Source organism: Neofelis nebulosa, chromosome 7 (genome assembly GCF_028018385.1).
Source record: "Neofelis nebulosa isolate mNeoNeb1 chromosome 7, mNeoNeb1.pri, whole genome shotgun sequence".
NCBI lineage: Eukaryota > Metazoa > Chordata > Mammalia > Carnivora > Felidae > Neofelis > Neofelis nebulosa.
In genome coordinates, this window is record NC_080788.1 from 135,365,705 (window position 1) to 135,389,158 (window position 23,454).

Consider the following 23,454-nt stretch of genomic DNA (forward strand, 5'->3'; position numbering starts at 1 on the left):
CTGGGACCCATTTTATAGTCCATACAATGCAAGACCTTAAATGATGCTTGTATAGACTGCTGGTTCCTTGAGTAAACTAAAAGAAACTTCTTATATGCAAATGATTACATTTTAAGGGGTTAATATAAAAAATATATAAAGAACTTACACAACTCAACACCAAAAAATCAATCTGATTAAAAAATAGACAAAAACCCCAAATAAACATTTTCCCAAAGACATCCAGATGGCCAACAGACACATGAAAAGATGCTCGACATCACTCCTCATCAGGGAAATACAAATCAAGACCACAGGTGAGGTATCATCTCATACCTGTGAGAATGGCTAGAATCAGAAAGACAAGAAATAACAAGTGTTGGTGAGGATGTAGAGGGAAAAAAAACCCTCATGCACTGTTGGTGGGAATGTAAACTGGTGCAACCACTGTGGGAAACAGTATGGAGCTTCCTCAAAAAATTAAAAACAGAAGGCGCCTGGGTGGCTCTGTCTGTTAAGCATCTGACTCTTGATTTCTGCTCAGGTCATGATCATGAGACCAAGCCCCATATCAGGCTCTGCTCTGACAGGGCAGAACCTGCTTGGGATTCTCTCTCTCCTTCCCCTGCTCGCACATACTCTCTCTCTCTCTCTCTCTCTCAATATAAATAAACATTAAAAAAAAATATTAGCAACAGGGGCACCTGGGTGGCTCAGACGGTTAAGCGTCTGACTTTGGCTCAGGTCATATTTGTGATTCAGTAATTCCACTACTGGGTATTTACCCAAAGAAAATGAAAACACTAATTTGAAAAGATATATGTACCCCTATGTTTACTGCAGCATTATTTACAACAGCCAAGATATGGAAGCAAGCAACTTAAATGTTTACTGGCAAATGGATAAGGAAGATGTGGGGTGTGTGTACACACACACACACACACACACACACACACACACACACTGGAATATTACAGAGCCATTAAAAAGAATGAGATTTTGCCGTCTGCAACAAGAATGGACCCAGAGGGTATTTTGGTAAATGAAGTAGGTCGGAATGAGAAAGACAAACACCATAAGATTTCACTCATATGTGGAATCTAGGAAACAAAAAAATGAGTAAGCAAACAAAAGCATAATCAGACTTATAAATACAGAGCACAAACTAATGGTTGCCAGTGGGAAGGGGGTGGGGAGATGGGCAAAATGGGTCAACAAGCTTCCAGTTATGGAATGAGTAAGTCACAGGAATAAAAAGCACAGCACAGGGAAGACAGTCCATGGTATTTTAATAGTGTTGTAAGGGGATGGATGGTAACCATACTTGTGGTGAGGTAGCATAACATATAGAGAAGATGAAACACTATGTCGTACACCTGAAATCAGTGTAATACTGTGTGTCAACTACATGCAAATTTTTAAAAAATATTTTATTTTATTTTATTTTTTTATTTTATTTTTTTATTTTATTTTTTAAGATTTTTTTTTATTTTTTTATTTTTGGGACAGAGAGAGACAGAGCATGAACGGGGGAGGGGCAGAGAGAGGGAGACACAGAATCGGAAACAGGCTCCAGGCTCCGAGCCATCAGCCCAGAGTCTGACGCGGGGCTCGAACTCACGGACCGCGAGATCGTGACCTGGCTGAAGTCGGACGCTTAACCGACTGCGCCACCCAGGCGCCCCTTAAAAAATATTTTAAAAGGCAGAAGTTTGTAAAAAAAATCACAATAAAGCCAACTTAAGATAATACAAATTATATCTCTGGGTGCTCTGGGTGGCTCAGTTGGTTAAGCATCTGACTCTTGGTTTCTGCTCACGTCCTGATCTCATGGTTTTGTGAGTTTGAGCCCCGCATCGAGCTCTGCACAGACAGTTTGGAGTCTGCTTGGGATTCTCTCTCTCCTTCTCTCTCTCTGCCCCTCCCCATTTGTGCTGTCTCTGTCTCTCTCAAAATAAATAAATAAAAACTTAAAAAAAATTATATCTCAATTCTTTTGTATTTGCTAAATGGGTCTTTTTACGTTTAATGGCTCATATTCTCTATCTGTAGAATGTGAATATAAATAATTCCAACTCCCACATAAGATTGTCATGAGGATTCAATGAGCTACCAAGAGTTAAACTTGGGCCAGATATAATAAGCATGCATTGCACAGTGTTTATTGACTACTGTTATTGTTTATAGAGATCAATTACAATTTATAGGATTGAAAAATAATGCCCAGTTTACTTGTAATGATTTAGAAATAAAATTCAAATTCATGGTGTCCTGACATCTACTTTCTCAACGTAAGCATAATTTCAAGGCTTATAAATGTTTAACATATATTACCGTCAAGTACTACTAGGGTATAATTAGTTTTAGTCAGTATTAAGCTAAAGAGAAATGTTCTTATAGAATTGGTATTTTAGTGCAATCAAGTTTTAAAGTTGCAGAGATATCTGATTTGTATTCAAGTACAATTAACTTGCTTTTAAAGAGTTTTATGTGACAGTAGTGGGGAGTGTCGGGTAAGCACTCTGTTGCTGTATCTCTAAGAAGCATAAAAATAACTCAGAAATCACACAAATAATGTAAAAATTCAAAAGTGCAGAATCTCTGCCATTTTCAAACAATACCATCCTCCCTAAATCCTGCAGGTCCTCATCTTCTCTTTCTTCTTCCTTTGATGGCAAACTTCTTTAGAGGGTCTATGTGGATATCCGACTCTCCCTACCCTCTGTTCACTTCCTATTGTTGGTAATCAAACTACTACAAGATTTGGTGGCTTAAAACAAAACAAATTTATTACTTTATGTTGTAGATCGTAAGTCTGACATGCATGTCATTGGGCTAAAATCAAGGTGTCAGCAGGGCTGCATTTATTCTGGAAGTTCTGGGGGAAAGTCTTGTTTCCTGGTCTTCTCCAGCTTCAAGAGGCTACCCACACTGGGGCTCATGGCCCCTTCCATCTTCAAAGCCAGCAATGGCAGTCAAGTCAACTGCTCACACCCCGTTACTCTAACCTCTTCTGTAGTCACATCTCCAGTGCACTCTCCTCTTTTGCTTTCCTCTTTCACTTTTAACCACCCTCCCCTGTGATCACACTGGGCCTGTCCAGGTAATCTGGGAAAATCCCCCTATTTTAAGGTAGCTGACTAACAATTTTAATTCCATCTGCAACCTTAATTCTCATCTGTCGTATAACCCGACATATTCATGGGTTCCAAGGATTAGGCTGTGAGCATTTCTGGGTGGCCATCATTCAGCCCACCACAGCCTCTATTTACTGCTTAACACACTACAGAACAATGTCCACCTTCATAACAGCCTCGTAGACTAGGGTTAAAAACAACCTTGCGTTACCAGACAATGGATGCTTTTCAGCCCTCACATTACTTGACTTTTCAGCTGTACTTTGCAAACCAAGAGAAAGATTTCAAGGAGAGTAAAGTAAGACTGGGGAACCATGCCTGTGGGTCCAGCCCAAACTGACTTGCCCCAAAATGGTTGTGTTAAAGCCACTTAACTTGGGGTAGTCTGTTTCGCAAAACAGCTAATGGAGAAGACATTGGTAAGTTGTAAATCGTGCTTAAAACCAAGGGACTTGCTTAAGGTGACACAAATCCATCTGACTCCAAGATCTAAAAGCCCTGCATGATCTGACCTCACAACCACACCACACAGGACTGTTTCCACTGGGTTCACACTGACATTTTGGTAGCCCTCTACTGCCCCTATTTTCAGGCTACCACACATGCTGGGTGGAGCCCTGTGCCTGGAACATTCTTCTATATCCCCTCCTGTTGCTCACCTAACTTCTATTCTTCCTCTTAAATTACACTTTAAATGTCACTTCTCTGGGAAGGTCTTGCCTGACAACACAGACTAGACTTAGGTGTTTTCACGACTGACTTTCATTAGTGCCCTCTGCATCTCCTTCCGACTACTTGCTTCAACTGAGTACTCAGTTATGTGCTAATTTATTTAACGTCTGTCCCCCTTTTCGATTACAAGGCTCTGAGGGTAGAGAATCTTGTCTAGGTTGTTTGCTACCATTTCCAAGCACCTGGCACAGGGTAAGCAGGCATGAAGAGTTTTAGAATTGACAAAATCTTGATACAGTCCACCTCTTGTACCAAAGGGGTCAGTATCCCAAAGAGTCCTCCAGGAAACCTACACAGTGAACTTGAATTTGAAGCCACATATCTCTCCCATGAACCATCATTTATTCGTCCACTTTTGAGACCTGCAAGAGTCCCTATGCTTCTAAACTGGCTCAGTATCCGGCCCATGGACTGAGGAAGAAGTCTTCACCCAAAAGTCTGGGTGAAGTTTATGTCTAGAGAAGTAACAAGTTACAGTGTGTAAGACTTCTACCAGTGGGCAGCAATTCTAGTACTGTGAACACATTAATATGTCCTTGTAGAAAATAATTAAAAATAATTATAAAGTGCCAGATCCTTCGCAGTTCCCATTAAAAGAATCTTTTTCTCTATTATGCTAGAATGATGTTCCTCTAATTTAGGCCAAATTTTTTTTTCATACAAGGGATGCAATTTAGGTCTTATTTCAATGACATTTAACTGACACAGATATTTAACAATAGCAAGTAGATTCCGTTTTGTTGTTGTAGGGTTATCGCATCCTCAATAATATTTCCTTCTTGGATTTAGGACAGCACACTCTGTGGTGTGGGTCTGTCTCTGTGTGTGTTTGGGAAAGGGGGAAGAGATTGGAAGAGAAGGAAGTAGCCTTTAAGCCAGTATATTTGTTTTTTAAAAACAATGAACTAATCTTCAGAACTCGACCTGAAGATCCCCACAAAATTTCCAGGATTCCAGCAACTCCCTATGACAAATTATTCGTATTTTTTGAGACAATATATTATGGGGCTCTCATTAACAATACTGTACTGTATATTTGCAAGTTGCTAAGAGAGTAGGTCTTGAAAGTTCTCATCAGAAGAAAAAATTTTTGTAACTCTCTGAGGTGATGGGTGTCAACTAACTTAGTGTGGTAATCATTTCACAACATATAAACATATCAAATCATTATGTTGTACATCTTTAATATACTGTTATATGTCAATTACATCTCAGTAAGACTGGGGAAATATGGGATTAACATTAAAGTAAACAGCATCTGCTTTCAATCACAATTATTACTTTCTACGTATTATTTAATTTTTCCATTTCAAAACAAAAAAAATAGGTACTCGAAGTCACTTCTAAGTATTTGCAACAACTTTTTCTGTTCATGCTTTGAGTATACTGTTGAGAAGTCATGCAACAAGAGCTTTAATAACATGGAACACGTTCACTTTGTTGAGAAGAAACATACATTGCTAGTTGGTAGAGGATAGTTTCAGCTGCTCAGACCCATGCACATCTGATGTGACTTACTGTTGAACGCAGAAACTCTCTGCTGTTCTTAGTTTATACGCTTCTATTAATAGGTGGAGACACTGAAATCCACTCGAGATACTAAGTTTGATGAGCCTTCAAATGTTACAAAAGACTACAGAAACGACCTACACAGCACTATTTTCCCCTGAGGGTGTACAAGGATAACCATGGGAAGAGTTGGGTCAACTTTTGAAGGCTCTGTTTTGTTTATGTCATCTCCTGGAAATCAGCTGGCAGGAGGGGAAGCAGAGCTAAGAGACAAAAGCAAGGGTGAAATCCTACATCTCCTGTTTTCAAAGGGAGACCTTCTGGTTCTACTTTCACTCTCCACAGATCTACTTATGTCTGGCAATACTCTGACCTCTAGTCATTTAACCTTTTTAATCTCAAATCCCTTTATTTAGCATTTCTCTCTCATGTTTCCTCTTACGGTGGCACCCTCCAAAGAGCTATCTGCTTTACGTCCCATATTCTGCCCTCACCACTACTCCCACTGTGCACTATTACTTGGCCTTCTTTTCTTTTCTTCCCCTACAAATTTTTCTCTTGCTTCAGACTGGCCTCAAATACATGAACTCCTACACATTCTGGTTCTCATTTCCACCTACTCTTCCTCCTCCAGACCACCCAAATCTCTCTTGATCGCACCTCTTCTTGTCTTGTATCTCAAGTACAGTCTTTTTTTTTTTTTTTTTTTTTTAATTTTTTTTTCAACGTTTTTAATTTATTTTTGGGACAGAGAGAGACAGAGCATGAACGGGGGAGGGGCAGAGAGAGAGGGAGACACAGAATCGGAAACAGGCTCCAGGCTCCGAGCCATCAGCCCAGAGCCTGACGCGGGGCTCGAACTCACGGACCGCGAGATCGTGACCTGGCTGAAGTCGGACGCTTAACCGACTGCGCCACCCAGGCGCCCCTCAAGTACAGTCTTAATATGATATGCCACACATACCTGAAAATAATTTCTTTTTAATGTCATGCCAAAGTCATCTTCCTTTTTTTTTTTCTTTTGGTTTTAGCTCAACTTCCTAATAGCACTTCTTCATGAATGCATTCCAGCTTATCGAAATCATTATCAAGTTCTAAGACATCTCTATCAGTGTTGGACATTAGCCATATTTACTTCAAAGCAAAGAAAAGGAAGTTCCTTCCATTACTGCCTGTTTCGCCAAGTACTACAGACTGCAATGTATCACGATCCACTCCAACTGCTACCATCTCGGCAATGTCCTCGCCCTGCAAAGTGTGAGATGATATTAAGACTCAAAAGTGAAACTTTAATGCTTTCAATAACTTCAATTCATATTGAAAGGATGACTCATGATACTGTCTACAAGGCCGGGGTGGCATTCATTATTAACAAAGCTCCTTGGCATCACCTTTATAAAACCCTTTGTGATTTGTTTCTTCACTCTCTTCTTTAGTGTCTTAATTCTACTGATAAATCTGATAGTTTATACAGTCATAAATCAGCTGGTATTTTGACAAAATTACCATTAACAGATCAGAGAATACCAAAAGAAAAATTGTTTTTATAGATTATTTTCCACAGAGAATTCTCTCCCACTGTTAGTTAAAATGAATACAATTTTAAGAGACAGAGACAGAGAGAGAGAACAAGAATAGATTAAAATATTTTTGTATTTCTTGTTATAACCATACAGAGAGAGGTACAAAGAAAGTTATAAAAGGAAGTACGTATGGTTTGCATGTTATAAGACTTGGAAAGGCTAAATAATTATATAACGGAGAAAACCCATTAAATCCATATGATACCATTAGATGTAAATTACAACAGAGCCTAAGAAGATATTCATGATGTAGAATTAAAAAAAAAAAAAACACCACAGAAATGCGACTTACAACAGATGGAGTACACAGGAGTAGTCAACAAATTACAGCCCAGGAGACAAGTCTAGTCACTGCTACTGAGCCCTAAGGTAGAAGACAGTAAAACAACAGAAATGAATGGAAGACAATTACAACTAAACCAGGTGTATTGTAGGAAACAATCGTACCTACGCAGTTCTGACAGAAACACTATACTCCATATCTGGCAAGTGTCAAGGGTAAGCATCTGTCAAGATAATACTAACGTTACAATAATCTTATCGTTTGGAGAAGCCTGTGCCAATCAGGCAAATTTTGTCCCAAGGGAAGGAGACTGGTCAAGAAATGCCCAGTGAGCCATGAATCCGAGGAGGAATGTGACAGCAACCTAGTTGTGGGTATCCACGTCAGCTCCCAACACATCCTAAAGAATAGCAAGAATGGTAATAAATCTCATAACCTGTTCCTTCAGCAAAACTTAGAGACAAACCAGTGTGCCATGAGCAGGCTGAGAAAGAATAGGACGGGACACAAGTACCATGGAGGGGGTAAGAAAATGCAGTCAGACAGCAGGTATAAAATTAATGTACAAAGACTGTCAGCTCTCAGCTAGAAGATACAGTAGAAGAGAAGACCCCATTTACAATGGTGACACGTGGCAGATTATCTAAGATTAACTTAAGAAATGTGGGTGGGAGGAAAATGAGAAACGCTCCTGTAGGTCTCAGAATTCAACACGTGAGAAAAGACATACCGTGTTCTTAAGCAGGAATAACCCGTATCATAAAAATGTCAATTCTCCCTAAATTTGTTTTAATTTAAAACGATCCCAATAAAAACACCCTAACAAGCTCAACACCCATACAGAACTCAACAATTTGATTCTAAAGTTCATGTTGAAAAATAAACAAACGTGATGGCCCCCCAAAAGGTTCTGAGGACCAGCCTTGCCAGGTATTAAAGCACACTGTAGAACTCGGATAAACTAAAATAGCATGATTATGGCTGGTGATTCAACAAACCAAACAGAGCAGAGAATCAAGAAACAGACCCTGATGTATATGAGAATTTAAAATATGGGAAAGGCAGAGCATCAGGTAAGTGGAAATTTGGACTTTTTTTTACTAAATGGTACTGAGAAAACCAGTAGTCATACGAAAAAGATTAGGTTGGATACTTATTTTATGTTATACCCAAAGAAAAATGCTCCATGTATCAAAGTACTCAATCCAAAAAATAAAACTATATAAGCACTGGAAAAAAACATCACTCAGTTCTTTTATAACCCTCAAATTTGAGGAGATCTTTTATGAGGATTTTTATGACTGAAAATCTGTAAGCCATAAAAATAGTTTTAAAATAAATTCCACTACACATAAATTTAAATTGTTTACCTGGCAAAAACATCGTAAAGTCAAGAGGCAAATGGAAAGCAGGGGAATTTTTACAATGCATATTGCAAATGGTTCCTCTCTCTAAGAGCTCCTCGAAAATTAAGAAAAAAATGAGCAAAGGGTACAAATGATTTTCAGAAAAAAACCCCAGATGACCTTTAAAACATAAGCAAAGATGTTCACTGTCACTAACAAGACCGTACATTAGCTCTATACTGAGATGCAACTCCTCGCCTGTGAGACCAGGAAACACCCACGAGTTCAATCGTGCTCCACAGACAAACAGGCACTCGAGGACAATGCTGGTGGGAGTATAAAATGATGCAACTGCTATGGAAGGGTATATGCAAAATACAGACCTAGAAAGCCTTTGGTTTTTTCCTACACAAGTGGGAAATTACATGTGCAAAGTTGTATCTGAAGCCTCAAAATAAGATTAGAACCAGCCCAAAGATCCAGTCATACAGAACTGGTTATGTACACCATAGAAAAGAATGGCATTGCTACAAAGGAAATTTAAAAGAATGAGATCTTTTTTTTTTTTTTTTTTTTTTTTTATGATTTTAGTTTTAAGTAATCTCCACACCCAATGTGGGGCTCGAACCTACAACCCCAAGATCAAGAGTCACACGCTCTACCAACTGAGCCAGCCAGGCATCCCAAGAATGAGAAGATCTTTATGAACTTATGCAGGGTGAGCTCTAGGACACACTTGTAAGTGAAAAAGAGAACAATCAGAACAGTACACGGGACAAGCTACCTCTGGTTATGACTGTTGGTAGTTGATATCAGGCACCCTGAAATACAGGCCTACTGGAGTTTGCTTTTTAACGTCTCGCTTTGAATGCAGACAGTTAAAGGAAATGATTCTTGCCCTTCCATTAGAAACCGTATCTCAAGGTAACCAAAGAATTACAGTGGATGACAGAAAGCCACACTTGACGAAAGAATGCCAGCCAATAAACATAGAAGAAATGATAGATGTAGAAAATCACCACTTTGCAACTCATAATTCGTTGATTTTAGCAAGTAATTATCAAGTATTGTTAAAACCATAAAGTGCCAAAACAGCATGCAAATTATTTTCACTAATAAGGAAAAAACATAATTCTGTTATAAAGGGATCAGACTGTCATCTCTCTTAGTCTTCACATTACTAACAACCAGATAATGGGTTTCTCCTGATGCGATACAATATGAAACATGCAACACCACCTACGATTTATTCCAGCTAAAATAGTGAACGTCAATCTATCAAGACCAGATCTAACTTCCCAACTACTAGAATTCAGTAGAGAGAGGGATAAGCTAAAAGATACTACAAGATAATTTCTCAGACCAGTAAGCCATGGATACAAAAAAGGGTAGGTTCCAGATTAAGAGACTTCAAGGACATAACAACCAAGTACATGTTCCTGGACTGGATCCTGGTTTGGACGAATCAGCTGAAAAAGATACCGTGTGACAATTAGTGAAATGTGAATATGGCCTTGTGTGGTAGACGGCCACCAATTATTTGTAGTCCCCTCATCAGGAAGTGAGGTCTTTGGCGAGCATGTGAACAGGGACCCTCCTGCACTGTGGGTAGGAATGCGCCCTGGTGCAGCCACTGTGGAAGACAGTATGGAGGTTCCTCAAAAACTAAAAATGGAACTACCATATGATCCAGCAACTGCATTCTGGGTATTTTTCTGAAGAAAATGAAAACACTAACTTCAAAAGATATATGCCCTCCTCCCGTGTTCACTGCATCATTATACTTACAATAGCCAAGATATAGAAATAACCTAAGCATCCATCAATGAATGAATAAAGAAAATGTGGTATATACACACGGTGGAGTATTATTCAGCCATAAAAAAGAATGAAATCATGGCATTTGTGACAACATGAATGGACCTTGAGGGCATTATACTAAGTGAGATAAATCAGAGACAGAAAGACAAATATCATATGATCTTACTTATATGCCGAACCTTAAAAAAGAAACAAAAGACAAACAGAAACCAAGCTTATAAATAGAACACTTAGGTGGTCACCAGAGGCAGGGATGAGGATTAGTAGGTGACATGAGTGATGAGAGTCAAAAGGTACAAACTTTTTGGGGCGCCTGGGTGGCTCAGTTGGTTAAGTGACCAACTCTTGATTTTGGCTCAGGTCATGATCTCACACTTCGTGAGTTCAAGCCCTGCATCAGGCTCTGTGCTGATGGTGTGGAGCCTGCTTGGGAATTTCTCTCTCCCCCTCTCTCTCTGCCCCTTCAGAGCTCTCTCTCTCTCTCTCCCTCTTTCAAAATAAATAAATATACATTTTTTAAAAAAGGTACAAACTTTCAGTTATAAAACAGGTCATGGAGATGTCACGTACAGCAGGGCAACTGGAGTTGTTGCATATTGTGTTGCATATTTGAAAGTTGCTGAGAGAGTACATCTTCAAAGTTCTCATCATAACAAAATTCTGTAACTACATGTACTGAGGGACATTAACCAGATATACTGTGGTGATCATTTTGCAATATATACAAATACCAAATCATTATGCTGTATACCTAAGACTAATATAATGCTGTATGTCTATTAGATCTTAATTAAAAAAAAAAAAAAACTAAAAAAAAGGCGGAGGGGAGTCTATTTCTCTACTCATCAAATCCAGGCTGGTCTCAGGTCAGAGGTGAGGCTGCATGAGTTCCAGAGCCTGGCCTTGGGAGGCCTTGCAGCCTCTACCTTTGCCCTCTCGGCGGCTGCCCTGAGGCTGCTGTGCTAGGAAGAAACTGATCTACTGCCCTGGAGGATGACAGGCCACACAGAGAAGAGAGGTGCCCGAGACAACCGCCAGCACTCGTTTTCAGACACGAGAGTGTAACCATCTTGGCAATTTAAGGCCAGCCAACCCTGCAGCTAGCTGAGCACCACCCCACGAGCAGGTCTGGGCTCCACCGGCAGAGCTCCGCCCGGCCAACCCACAAAATGACGAGAAAACAAATCCTTGCTGAAGCAACTACTTTGTAGAGCGGTTTGTTATATGCACAATACATCACTGGTACCACCGGGTATTAAATGAAGTGAAAGTTTATTAACCAGGAAAAGCAGGCATCATCAGCTGAAAAATGGATGTTGGGTGCAAACCGTAAGTAGCACGGGACCACCTCATCTGACAAAATGTGCCTGCATGCGGACACACAGACAAAAAGATCTAGGATACACATACTAAGTAATAACCGAGCGATATAGAATGAGGTAAACTCCCAGTAGTGAAAAGGTTTTCTTATTTTTGCTTTCCCATATTTTCCATACACAAATACATGCTTTTATAGTAATAAATAGTTTTAAAAATATATATATATATATATATTTTTTTTTAAAAGGCCTATAATATTTACTTCAGACAAAAAGGTCAGCTGGGCAGGCATCTGGGTGGCTCAGCTGGTTAAGCATCTGGCTTCGGCCCAGGTCATGATCTCACGGTTCACAAGCCCACGCCGGGCTCCCTGCTGTGTCAGTGCTGAGCCCACTTTGGATCCTCCGTTCCACCCCCCCATCACTGCCCCTTCCCCACTCATGTGCTTTCTCTCTCTCTCTCAAAAATAATAAATTTTAAAAAATTAAAAAAAAAAAAAAGGTCAGCTAGGTCCCTGAAGAGCTCAACATGAAAATTCTGCTATCTCTAATCTATAAACTTAACAGATAGTTATGGGCTGAACTGTGTCCTCCCTGCCTGCCCTAAATTAATATATTGAAGCCCTAACCCCCACTACCTCAGAACGTGACTGTATTTGGGGACAGGGTCTTCAAAGGTAATTAAATGACTAAAATGAGGCATTCAGGGTGGGCCCTAATCTAATCAGACTCGTATCCTTATAAGAGGACTATTGAACACATAAAGCACCATCAGGTGTGATGCACAGAGAGGGGACTGTTGGAAGAGGCAGCAAGAGGACGGCCATCTGCCAGCCATGGAGAGAGGCCTGGAACAGACTTTCCTTATGGCCCTCAGAGGAAACCAACCCTACCGGCACCTTGATCTGGGACTCAACACCTTGATCTGGATCACAACAGTGAGGAAAACAGACGTCTGTTGTTTCAGCCCCCTGTCTGTGGTATTTTGTTACAGCAGCTCAAACGGACTAAGATGAGGACTAAGTGTATAGCACAACATTTGGAAAACTGGCCTAGTGTGCATTCTAAGCATTGCAAACTGAACCATAAAAACAGTTGATAATAAAGCCTTGCTCAAAGATTCTGCAAAGTTTCGATTTTAAAGCCGAAAAAACAACTATTAACATGCACAATGAGAAATTATGTTAAATACATCAACACAGAGAGGAAGTAGAGGGCATGCGTTCCAAAGGTACTGCCTCACTCATGATGGAGCCAGCGTGCTATTCTAGTCCACATTCTACTCCTGAGATGGCTCCAGAAACAGGTTTTCTTGTTTTCTTCTGTATTTATTTATGGGCCACTAACAAAGAGCAAAATTAATGGAGAACCAACAGCTAAAAAACAATACTATTAAAGACTATTGTTTTGTTTTGCTTTGTTTTTAAATGTTTATTTTTGAGAAAGACAGAGTGCAAGCGGGGGAGGGGCAGAGAGACAGGGAGACACAGAATTGGAAGCAGGCTCCAGGCTCCGAGCTGTCAGCACAGAGCCCAACATGGGGCTCAAACCCACGAACTGGGAGATCGTGACCTGAGCCGAAGTCAGACGCTTAACCAACAGAGCCACCCCAGGCACCCCAAGACTATTGTTTTTTAATCAAATACAAAATCGTCCATTCATCTACTTCTAAATTAAAAACATGATTTACCAAACTACACTATTTACGATAAACAGTAAAAGAAAAGACCGAGTCCAGTTATGGTGCGAGAACAGGAAGAAGAGGAGCGGAAGAGAAAAGCTGCTCTGCGGTGGTGCAGAGTCTGGGAGTGTGGCTGCTTTGCCACTTCAGGCTCACACTACTTACATGATCTTAGGCGCATGATTTCACTTTGATGAGCCGGCTCTTTATCAGGAGAGAAGCTTAAACAAGATAATTACTTCTCAAGCAGTGTTCATGGACTTCCTAAAGCTTCCCTGGAGATTCTTGTAGGGTGGGTATAGAAATAAACTGGCAGGACTTAGCGCCCTTGGGCTTAGATTCAAGCAGGGGTACTCATTTCTATTTGTTTTCCATTTGAATGTTTGCGTCGTCACTTGAGGGAAGAGTTCTCCTGCCATAAGTGTTCAAAATCATTGTACGAAAGCGCTCTGTGCCATATACCTGGGATACTCCGGGAATACATATTTAACAATCAGTAAGTAACAAAGCTGAGCAGGTAGACCCAGGAGGCAGAAAGAAGAGCCAAATGATAACTGACTTGCAGGAACACCGGGTAGATGATGATGGTAACAGGGGACCCTGACAGGGCAAGGGAGAGTGTGACCTCTACGTATACAAGATTTAGGACTGTTAGTTGATGGTAAGCATTCCAAACTGAGCCTGAAGTGTAACTTCATGACTCAAAAAGTGAATGCAACTTTAGGCGTCATTGATAAAAGTATAATTTCCAAAATAAAGGCATTCGACAAAATCGTCAAATATATATTTAAGAACCTACCTGTCTGTACTACCAATAATCAAAGAGTATAGGCAGCACTGTTTGGCGGACTTTGAAATGAGTCAGACCCGAGTTCCAATCTTCATTCTCAAGTTTACACAAGATATGTAACTTCAGGAGATACAGCTTCTAGAACCATCAGCATCACTAATGAGGGGACTCTAGCGGCACTGTCGTGAAGGGCTAGTGATCACCATGGATAATACTTGGCACGTAGCATGGTGCAGGCACACCACTCACACTCAAGAAATAGGTGACGCTTACAGAGCACGATGTGGACTTCTATCTCCTCTAACCCTCAGAACAGTTCGAGAACCAGGGGAGCACAGCACATAAATGCAAATTATCACAAGGGTGGGACTAAAGTGGAACAGATGAAATAGTCAATGAGGACAGAGTACAGCATCACCATTTATCATTAGGAGGAACAGAAAACGCTACAGCTTTCCCGCGAGGCAATCTGGCAACGTGTAACAGAGGACATTTCCAAAGTTCATACATGATGGGCCAACTCTGTTTGGGAAAGGAAAGGATTCAGAAAGTGTCTGTGGGTAGAAATGAGAGTGCCCCCATTGACTGGCTGGTGAGCATCTCCTTTAAATGCAGATTTTTCACCAAAAAAGCAAAGCATCTCCAAGAATAGAAGTCTCCCTTTTATCTTTTTCCCCAATTACCAGTTTCCACAAATATCCCTTTTTCAGCCCGAACGTGGAAAGCTCCTGAGAACTCCTGAGGCAGAAACTGTGGCCCATGTCACCGTTCCAGTCCTCACATTTGAGTGGAAGCACAATGCCCAGGGAAGCAGACCCCACTAATGACTCAAGTATTCCTTAAGACCAATAAAGGAATGTGGAATAGAAGTATATAAACCCCTTCAGGGTGGGAGGTCCCAAATCCCGAACAACTCATGGTGTTCAAGGAACTGCCGTCACAGAAAGAATGAGAGTCAAAACGTTTCATTTCTTCTAAGTCTGAGGGAGGCGGTCCTTTGAGTTCATTGCGGCTCGAGACCCAAGGGAAAAAGTGTTCTGGAAAAAAGAACAACTGACAACCGAGGGCCAATGGACACTTACCTAAAATGAGATGAAGTTTGGTTTCTGTCTGGAAAGCATAGTGCAACGTCACCAAAAATGCTGACTGCCTGATGTGCTCCAGGACTTGCCGCTCTGTCCTTGTGTGCTCTGTGGTTTTGGCCTTTTGAACTATTGTTGCCTTTTTCAGTACTTTCATGGCATACAGCTTTCCAGTATCGTGACCGCTGATTTTACGAACCAGAAATACTTTTCCATAAGCTGAAAATGAAAAGAAAAAAGAAAAAGAATGAAAATACTACACAGAACGGTAATCTATTGGCAGGTGAAAGTTACGAGATGCACGACAAACTTTCCTTGATGAAAAAGTACCTTTATTGCGGTTTCAAATAAAACAGCTTTGACAGATTTCTTTCGTTGTAGGCCAAATATATTTCTAGGTCTAAACCTTGGTATTTACATATTTCACCACTGCTGACAGTGTTATGTTTTCACTCTTTTACTGGTATTTTCTCCTCAATATTTTTAGCTGTAGGGAACTAGCTGCTATTATGGTCAATTAACCACAATCTGATTCTGGAAAAACTAGGACATTTTAGACATCAGATAAAATCTTCAGGTTTTGCTGTTGATGTAAACAAATGAAAACAGTTCTTAAGAATCTCATACACATATAAACCTAGCACCTCGACTATCCCTCTATATTTAATAAAAAAACTAAAGAAACATAAGCTGACATTATATAAACAGAAGAGATCTTCAGACTTAGAAAACACTAAAACACCTTAACTTGTAAGCATCCTGACAGAAAAGCCCCTTTACATCTTTGGGCAGTAATTCATGGCTCAGTAGGTCAACCTCAAAAAGTTTTCCCTAAGGGCTCAGTTGGACAAATCCTGTGTGTGGTGCCACTCCCCCAGATGGAGGAACTGGGGCCGAATGCGCAGGTATCTGCATTTATTTCCCTAGAAAAAGGCGAAGAGGGCAGGAAGGGGTAGGAGGAGGAGGGTGAAGGAAAGGCAGACAAAAACACTGTGAGAGGGAAGGGGTAGGTCCCCAATGCATCTTCACAGTGTATTAAAATTCTCTTTCCTTTGAAACACCTCCTGGGTGGGTAAGCCCAGTCCCACTTTTGAAGTTCAGCATTTTATTTATTTATTTTCAGAGAGAAAGAGCACAAGCAGGGGAAGAGCAGAGAGAGAGGGAGAAAGAGAGAAAGAGAGAGAGAGAGAGAGAGAGAGAGAGAGAATCCCAAGCGGGCTCCATACCATCAGAGCAGAGCCCAATGCAGGGCTTGAACTCGCCAACCATGAGATCACGACGTGAGCTGAGGTAGAGTCGGACACGTGACCGACAGTACCACCCAGGCGCCCCAAGTTTGATACTTCCATCAGACCGTTCTGGAGTTAGTCTGAGTTCTGACCCAGACCTTCCCTCCAGGGCCTCCCTGCACCCTGCCCACACCTCTACGGTATTTAGCCCATAATTCTGTTCTGATCCACTCACTAGTGTGGGAGCGCTTAAAGGGAGGGGCTCCTGTATACTCCACGTTGTTCAGGTCAGTCCTTCGAGAAGTAAATTAGTACCAACACGTGACAGACGTATGCACATGGATTGGTGAAAGGCTGGAATGCTCCTGAGGAGGACGCTTCCTAAGGAACTTGCTTATGCCAGGCTCTGTGCTGAACGCATTCCACATGGGTTCACTTAATCCTCGGAACAGCTAGTGAAGGTGGTACTTTTAGTGACTGCATGTTACAGATAAGAAACGGGTTCCAGGACTGTAAGGAACTGGCCAAAAGACGTGGGTAAGCGGTGGCAGAATGGATACAAACTTCAGGGACCACGCTTTGGGCTGAAAATGAATTTAAGAGATGATTCTTCACGAATACTAGAAATCGGATGCCCTGGTTTTAGTAAAATCACTATCATATCACACTGAACACATTCTGGAATACAGAGAAAGTGCATAAAGGGCTTGTGTCCTACCCCATTGTAAATAAAATGATCACAGACTGAGATTTTAGTGAGGTAGAGGTGAACAAAAAAAACAAAATGACAACTTTCCGAAGCTAACAAATTAACCTAAAGTATAAAAATGAAAAAAGTTCATCTATTCCAGAAGCCCTGCCAGGAAGCTGGAAAATATTCTGATGAAGCGTGCTATATCTTCCACAGAGTCAGCCATGACAGAAAGTCGGGAGGAAGTCAAGTCCTCTACAAGTATGGGGCTTTTGTGTTCCCTACACACACAGCACCCGCCCAGACCCCCCCCCGTTCTCTGAGACTCCCGTCTCCAGAATGCTCCGGTCCTTAGAAATTATGTGTGCTGTCCAACAAAGCAAATCTTCCCAAGACATCACTGAAAGATGGCTGTTCAGCTTATAGCTAGCTCGTCTTTCAGCCTAAGTGTTGACTGTGTGGCTGACAGACAGCAGGGTGTTAGCACTTAACATCTGAGTACTTGCCAGGCACTGTAGAGGTATATTAACTCATTCAATTCCTACATCATCCCTGTAAGTAAGGGAGAAGGATTACCACACTGAGAAACTGAAGCATCGAAGACCATACTTGCCCACCTGGCCCTGCGTCCCACACACTTAGCTCTGCTCCATCTGCCTCCCTTCAGTGGACGACCTCACAGGCAAATAAATAGGGAGTGAGACATTAAACAGAAGTCACAATAGAAGTAAGGTGGTTTTTTGGTGTGATGGACACGGGGCCATTAACTTTTATGAGGAGAAAGTCTTGCAAAGTAGCCTATTTTATTGATGGGGAGAAGGGATGGAAATATTAGAAAATGTTCCTTTTATTGAGTGGACACAGACCTTTTTTATAATATTTATCTGTTGGTCCTTCTATACCCTCTGGACTTACAAAAAGAGTATTACCCTTCCCTGTAAGATCATTTTTTAAATACTTAAAAACACTACCATGCCATCTCACCTATGCAAAATGTCCTTATTCCCTAAGCTAAACTTAAAGTAAATGATTTTGAGACTTCTCACCACTAGGAGGTTCCACTGACGTACTCTGTGAGTTACAAATATTTTTTCTTTGATTTCTTTCCTATTACTTTAACTCCTAAAAAATTTCTTTAAAAATGTTTATTTTTGAGTGAGAGAGAGAGAGGGAGAGAGAGAGAGCAAGGGAGGGGCAGAGAGAGGAAGACACAGAATCCAAAGTAGGCTCCAGGCTCGGAGCTGTCAGCACGGAGTCCAACACGGGGCTCAAACCCATGAACCGTGAGATCATGACCTGAGCTGAAGTCGGATGCTCAACCGACTGAGCCACCCAGGTGCCCCTCTTTCCTATTACTTTAAAACTATGTCCTATTATATTGGGAAGCCTGGGTGGCTCAGTCGGTTAAGCGTCTGACTTCGGCTCAGCTCATGATCTCATGGTCGGTGAGTTTGAGCCCTGTATCAAGCTCTGTGCTGACAGCTGGGAGCCTGGAGCCTGCTTCAGATTCTGTGCCTCCCTCTCTCTCTCTGCCCCTCCCTCACTCATGCTCTGTCTCTCTCTGTCTCTAAAAAATGAATAAATGTTAAGAAATTAAAAAAAAATGTCCTATTATGCTAAATATGAGGTAGTACAGGATGCTAATGTATGTGGTCAAATAATATAAAATCATCCTGCTGCTACATTATATACTGTCAAAAGGTAAACAGTCATCCACCTTACCATGTGATGAGATCCAGAAGCTTACCAATAACATAAGCTAAAGACTGCATATATCCTGCCAATACAATTATTTTCCCTATCAGAAAGTGTCAGGGAAAAGAAAGAAGGATAAAGCTTACAAATCTTCTGTTTTTACTTTTATAGTTGCCATGATTAACTAAGGCTACAGTACTTTTATCACATAGTAAGTGCCAAAGGTGTTTATGTCAACAAAATTCAACAAGTGCCTTACAACATTCCACACAACAAACATTTCAGATAAGTAGGATCCTAGGAGTAGAGTGGTCTAACTAAAACATAGTTGTGTCCAAAAAGCCTTGTTTTTGAAGCACCCATAAGGCTGCTTGTCACACTGCAGAGGGGAAGAAAACCCAGTCGCTACGCCCTCCCTGGGTAAACTGGGTTGCAGATGAGTAGAGAGAGAGAAAGTAAAGCAGCCCTTCTGGTGAACAGCACCATCCACTCCAGAACCACCTACATGCATTCCAGTATCTGAAGAGGGGACACGAAAAGTGGAGTTGATGGAAGTATTGTATCCTTTTAGTTCGTAACCAGATGAATGACTGCTTGCCTTCTAGTGCAGCCAACAACTAACTGGCTTTCATTCGGTAAGTGGTGTGCCGACCTCGTTAAAGAATTCCTATTCTGAAAGCATCGTCTGGAACCTGCAAAGGCTACCAATGCTGACAACCCTCCTGGCCATAAAAAATGAACAGTACTTCCTGCTCAGATGGAGCCCCTAAAATGGATGTTTGGCCACACATCCGGATTTGCTGCTTAGGTAGAGACTAAGCTTCCTTCTTCAGCATGACTCTAATTTTCACATGGACACGCAATGGTTTCAAAGGCTTTATGAGCAATCCTCACGGAAGTCCTGTGTACTGCCGTGAATCTTATCAATTTCATTAGCATCAGCACCTCTTCAAGATACTCTGTCAAGAAATGTGAGAAAAAGAGGGCACGGAGTTCACTGGGTTTCCAGAGGACCAGTCTAACGGCGCTTGACGGAGAGGTAGAGGTTCTACTTCTTTTGAGACTGAAGGAAAGTCAATTCTAAGAATGCATGACAAGAAGGATTAGTTCCTGACTTTAGCTTGATAGACATCTGGGACCAAATGAAGGAAGTAAACCCTTCAATTCTAGGCCCAACAGACACCATTTTGGGTTCTGCTTAAGACCGGAGTGCTCTTCAAGCAGCCATTTCAGAGGAGAGAACTGGATCAAGACACATAAGTAAACTTCCCCACAAAGCTGGAGAAAGAACTCCACAGCTGGGAGGAAACCAGCTCCCTTATGAAGGTTACTTCTGTTCAAAGTGAAATGCGGATTTAGAATTCTATCCTCGCTGACACAGACAGCACAGTGCTGGCAAACCTTGTTGACAACGATCTCAATAGCTTGAGGATAAAGCAAGTAATATAAAATGAACTAAAACCAAGCACCACGGGGAAATGTCTAGTTCCTTGGAGTACGTCTCAGTTTGCTTTTCCAAGTGTGGGAATCTTACTCCACTTGCCACAATTAGTATTATCAATCAGGTGTTTAGTGCTTGTTGTCATAATAAAGAAAAGTTAAAACTGACTGACGGTTTGAAAACAAGATGACATTCATGCTGCCATATCAAAAGCCACCACACAATTTCAACTACATTTTCAGGCTAAACAAAAGCAGCCTTCTTGCTGAAATTTATTTTGAGCATAACTGAACCGATCTTTTTGCTTTATTTGTAAAATGTGAATTCATTAAAAAGTTTTAGGAAGTAGCATCTAATCTCATGATAATGAGATCACAATTTGTTAAAAAATATTTTTACAGTCTGTAAAAGCAATCACTTTACAATGCCATATAATTAAACGCATGCAAAATGTGCATATGTTTACATGCATTATTCTGGAGGAAGAGTTAGTTAGGAGCCATTGTTCTAGAAGGTCTCTGGTTTATTTACTTAATTGCAGTCCTCACCTAGGACATGCCGCTCTCACTGGGACCCAAATGGCTCAAGCACTGTGAGATCACTGCTTCCCAATTTTTACTAATGCTATTGAAAACTGTGTGCCTTGTACACACTGCTTATCAGTTATGCCACACTTTGGGTTCATACCAAACTCCTAGTGGAAACTGCTGTACTTGAACCATGCCTTTTAAAAAACTGCATGGCAGAAATTGTTAGCGACTTCCACTTGGACCAGGAATACGCCCCCCTTTTCCTCTGTACAACACACTGCTGCACACTGACTGCCTAGGACGGGTTCACCCATGCGTTTCTGTCTCCATGTAGCTCAGCTGTCTGCTTCACACCAACTCGTGGATACTCACTCGTGGCCTCACCCATTTACTCCTGTTATTGTTATTATATAATTTAACTACATGTTACATAAACCACTGAAATGTAAATGTGAAAGAAAAATGAGGTTGAATACTTTGGAAGAACTGGATAGAAGCAAGACACTTAAAAAAAAAAAAACTGCTGAAAAGCTAGGTGTGGGTGGAACACTATAAAAGGCTTGGGGGAAAACTGTGGAAATCTAGAAGGATTCTGGACTCAGAGTACTTCAAATGCTGCTGGTTCCCACTCTGCTTTGAAGAATCCGAAACTTAATTTTAGATGATGCACTACAAGCATCACTACAAGTGATTTATACAAAATAAACTATTGTTTAAGAAATTATTCTCGGGGCGCCTGGGTGGCGCAGTCGGGGTTAAGCGTCCGACTTCAACCAGGTCACGATCTCGCGGTCCGTGAGTTCGAGCCCCGCGTCAGGCTCTGGGCTGATGGCTCGGAGCCTGGAGCCTGTTTCCGATTCTGTGTCTCCCTCTCTCTCTGCCCCTCCCCCGTTCATGCTCTGTCTCTCTCTGTCCCAAAAATAAATAAAAAAAAAACGTTGAAAAAAAAAATTTAAAAAAAAAAGAAATTATTCTCGGGGCGGCTGGGTGGCTCAATTAAGTGTCTGACTCTTGGTTTCGCGTCAAGTCATGATCTTGTGGTCTGTGAGTTCAAGTCCCACATGGGATCTGCACTGACAGCGTGGAGCCTGCTTGGGATTCTCTCTCTTTCCCTCTGCCCCTCCCCTGCTCGTGCTCTCTTTCTCTCTCTCAAAATAAATAAACTTTAGAAAAAAGTTAAAAAAAAAATTATTCTCAAAGAAAAGGTCCCATGCCTACATCCAAAGACTGGCAAGTGGGGGTGCCTGACTGGCTCAATCTGTAGAGCATCTGACTCTTGATCTCAGGGTGGTGAGTTCAAGCCCCAAGCCCCTACTTAACAAACAACCACAAAGACTGGCCTCACTGGCAGATGAATATATATTTATCTATTTTAAGTGAAATTAATATGTTCAAAGCACATATTTATATATATCCTTTTAAAGTGATTTTCCACTTTAACCGTTTTTTTTTGATTAACAAGTACCAGTCATGTCATTATGAGAGAGGATCTTGTTCATTACTGTTGGAACCCAAGAAGTCTCTCCTCCTTCCAGATTACTGGAATCTCCTTAAAGGGTGACTCGGCCATCAACCACACTATGGCCCAAGCTTGCTTTCATCCTCAACCTGGCAAGCACAGCTTTTGTGGTACCATCTAAATTGTTGATAAAAAATATAACCCTTCTGGCTCAAATCAGTTGATGTCCAATTGCCCTTAAGATAAGGAGAATACTTAATATAATTAAATTATCTGGCGTCCACCTCCCTCTTTCCCCCTTCTGTCTCATTTAGCAGACTCTTTCAGACCTCCAGCCTTTTCTGACTTCTCCGACTAGCACAGTTCCTCAAATTTTATGCTCTCATAACACCATGCATTCTTTGTCACAGAAATGATCAGAAACATGATTTTTCACTGATCTGTGTGACTGCTTCACTGTCCACTTCCACAGGACTGGAAATTCCACGAAATCATACACTGTGATTTGACTCCTTGTATCATCAGCAAGTAACTGGAGACTCGATGCTAAGTGCATGAAAAAAAAGAACAAACAAGCTAGCAAACAGGAGCAGACCAAAGAAAGAGCTCCGTAGCGTATAGCCAAATACCCTCTTCTCGGCTGATAATTTTGCTCTAAAGTTGAAGCTGAGTCTTTAACAAAAGAAACCAGTAATGCAGACCGGTGGTACCGAGCTACCCCCAGCCAACTCTTTCCCTCGGAGGAAGGAACAATCAGCTTTCGTGAAGCAATTCCTTTTAATTTGGGTATTAAATTTGATTCCTGGCAACATTCCCTGGTGAAAGTGAACTCAGGAAACTTAGGAGCCACCATTCTAGAGCAGGAAAATGTCTTAACATAGTCCACTTATGGCCACTGCGTTATGATCTGCCACAATCACTGAAGAACGAATCACAATGCCTGGCCACATCCCTTTCTCAGATATAATTTAATCTGGGGAAAAATTTCTGTCTTTCCACATGTGATATGTCCTGGTACTGACCAGCAGGCCACCTGCCTTCCCTTCCTCCTTCCCCTGTACAACTTCACTGACCCCAAGACAACATTGTCAGGAATGGAACCAAACAAGAAATACACTCATGGAATTCTGAATTTCATTTGTCCTGC

General features: G+C 41.2%; 1 protein-coding gene across 12 annotated transcripts in view; it reads right to left on the reverse strand.

Annotated features, from left to right (window-relative positions):
- The window catches only part of RPS6KA5 (ribosomal protein S6 kinase A5), a 185,259-nt gene that overhangs the window by 98,122 nt on the left and 63,683 nt on the right, over nucleotides 1–23,454 (reverse strand). For 11 of the 12 annotated variants that reach the window (XR_009264722.1, XR_009264721.1, XM_058740021.1 and 8 more), the window contains one exon: nucleotides 15,263–15,481. Coding sequence is in view for 9 of the 12 variants with exons in the window: in XM_058740021.1 (XP_058596004.1) it covers nucleotides 15,263–15,481 (219 nt within the window). In the remaining 3 variants the exon portion in view is untranslated. Of the gene's footprint in view, nucleotides 1–15,262; nucleotides 15,482–23,454 lie in introns of those variants that run through there. The other variant, XM_058740023.1, reaches the window with a different exon arrangement.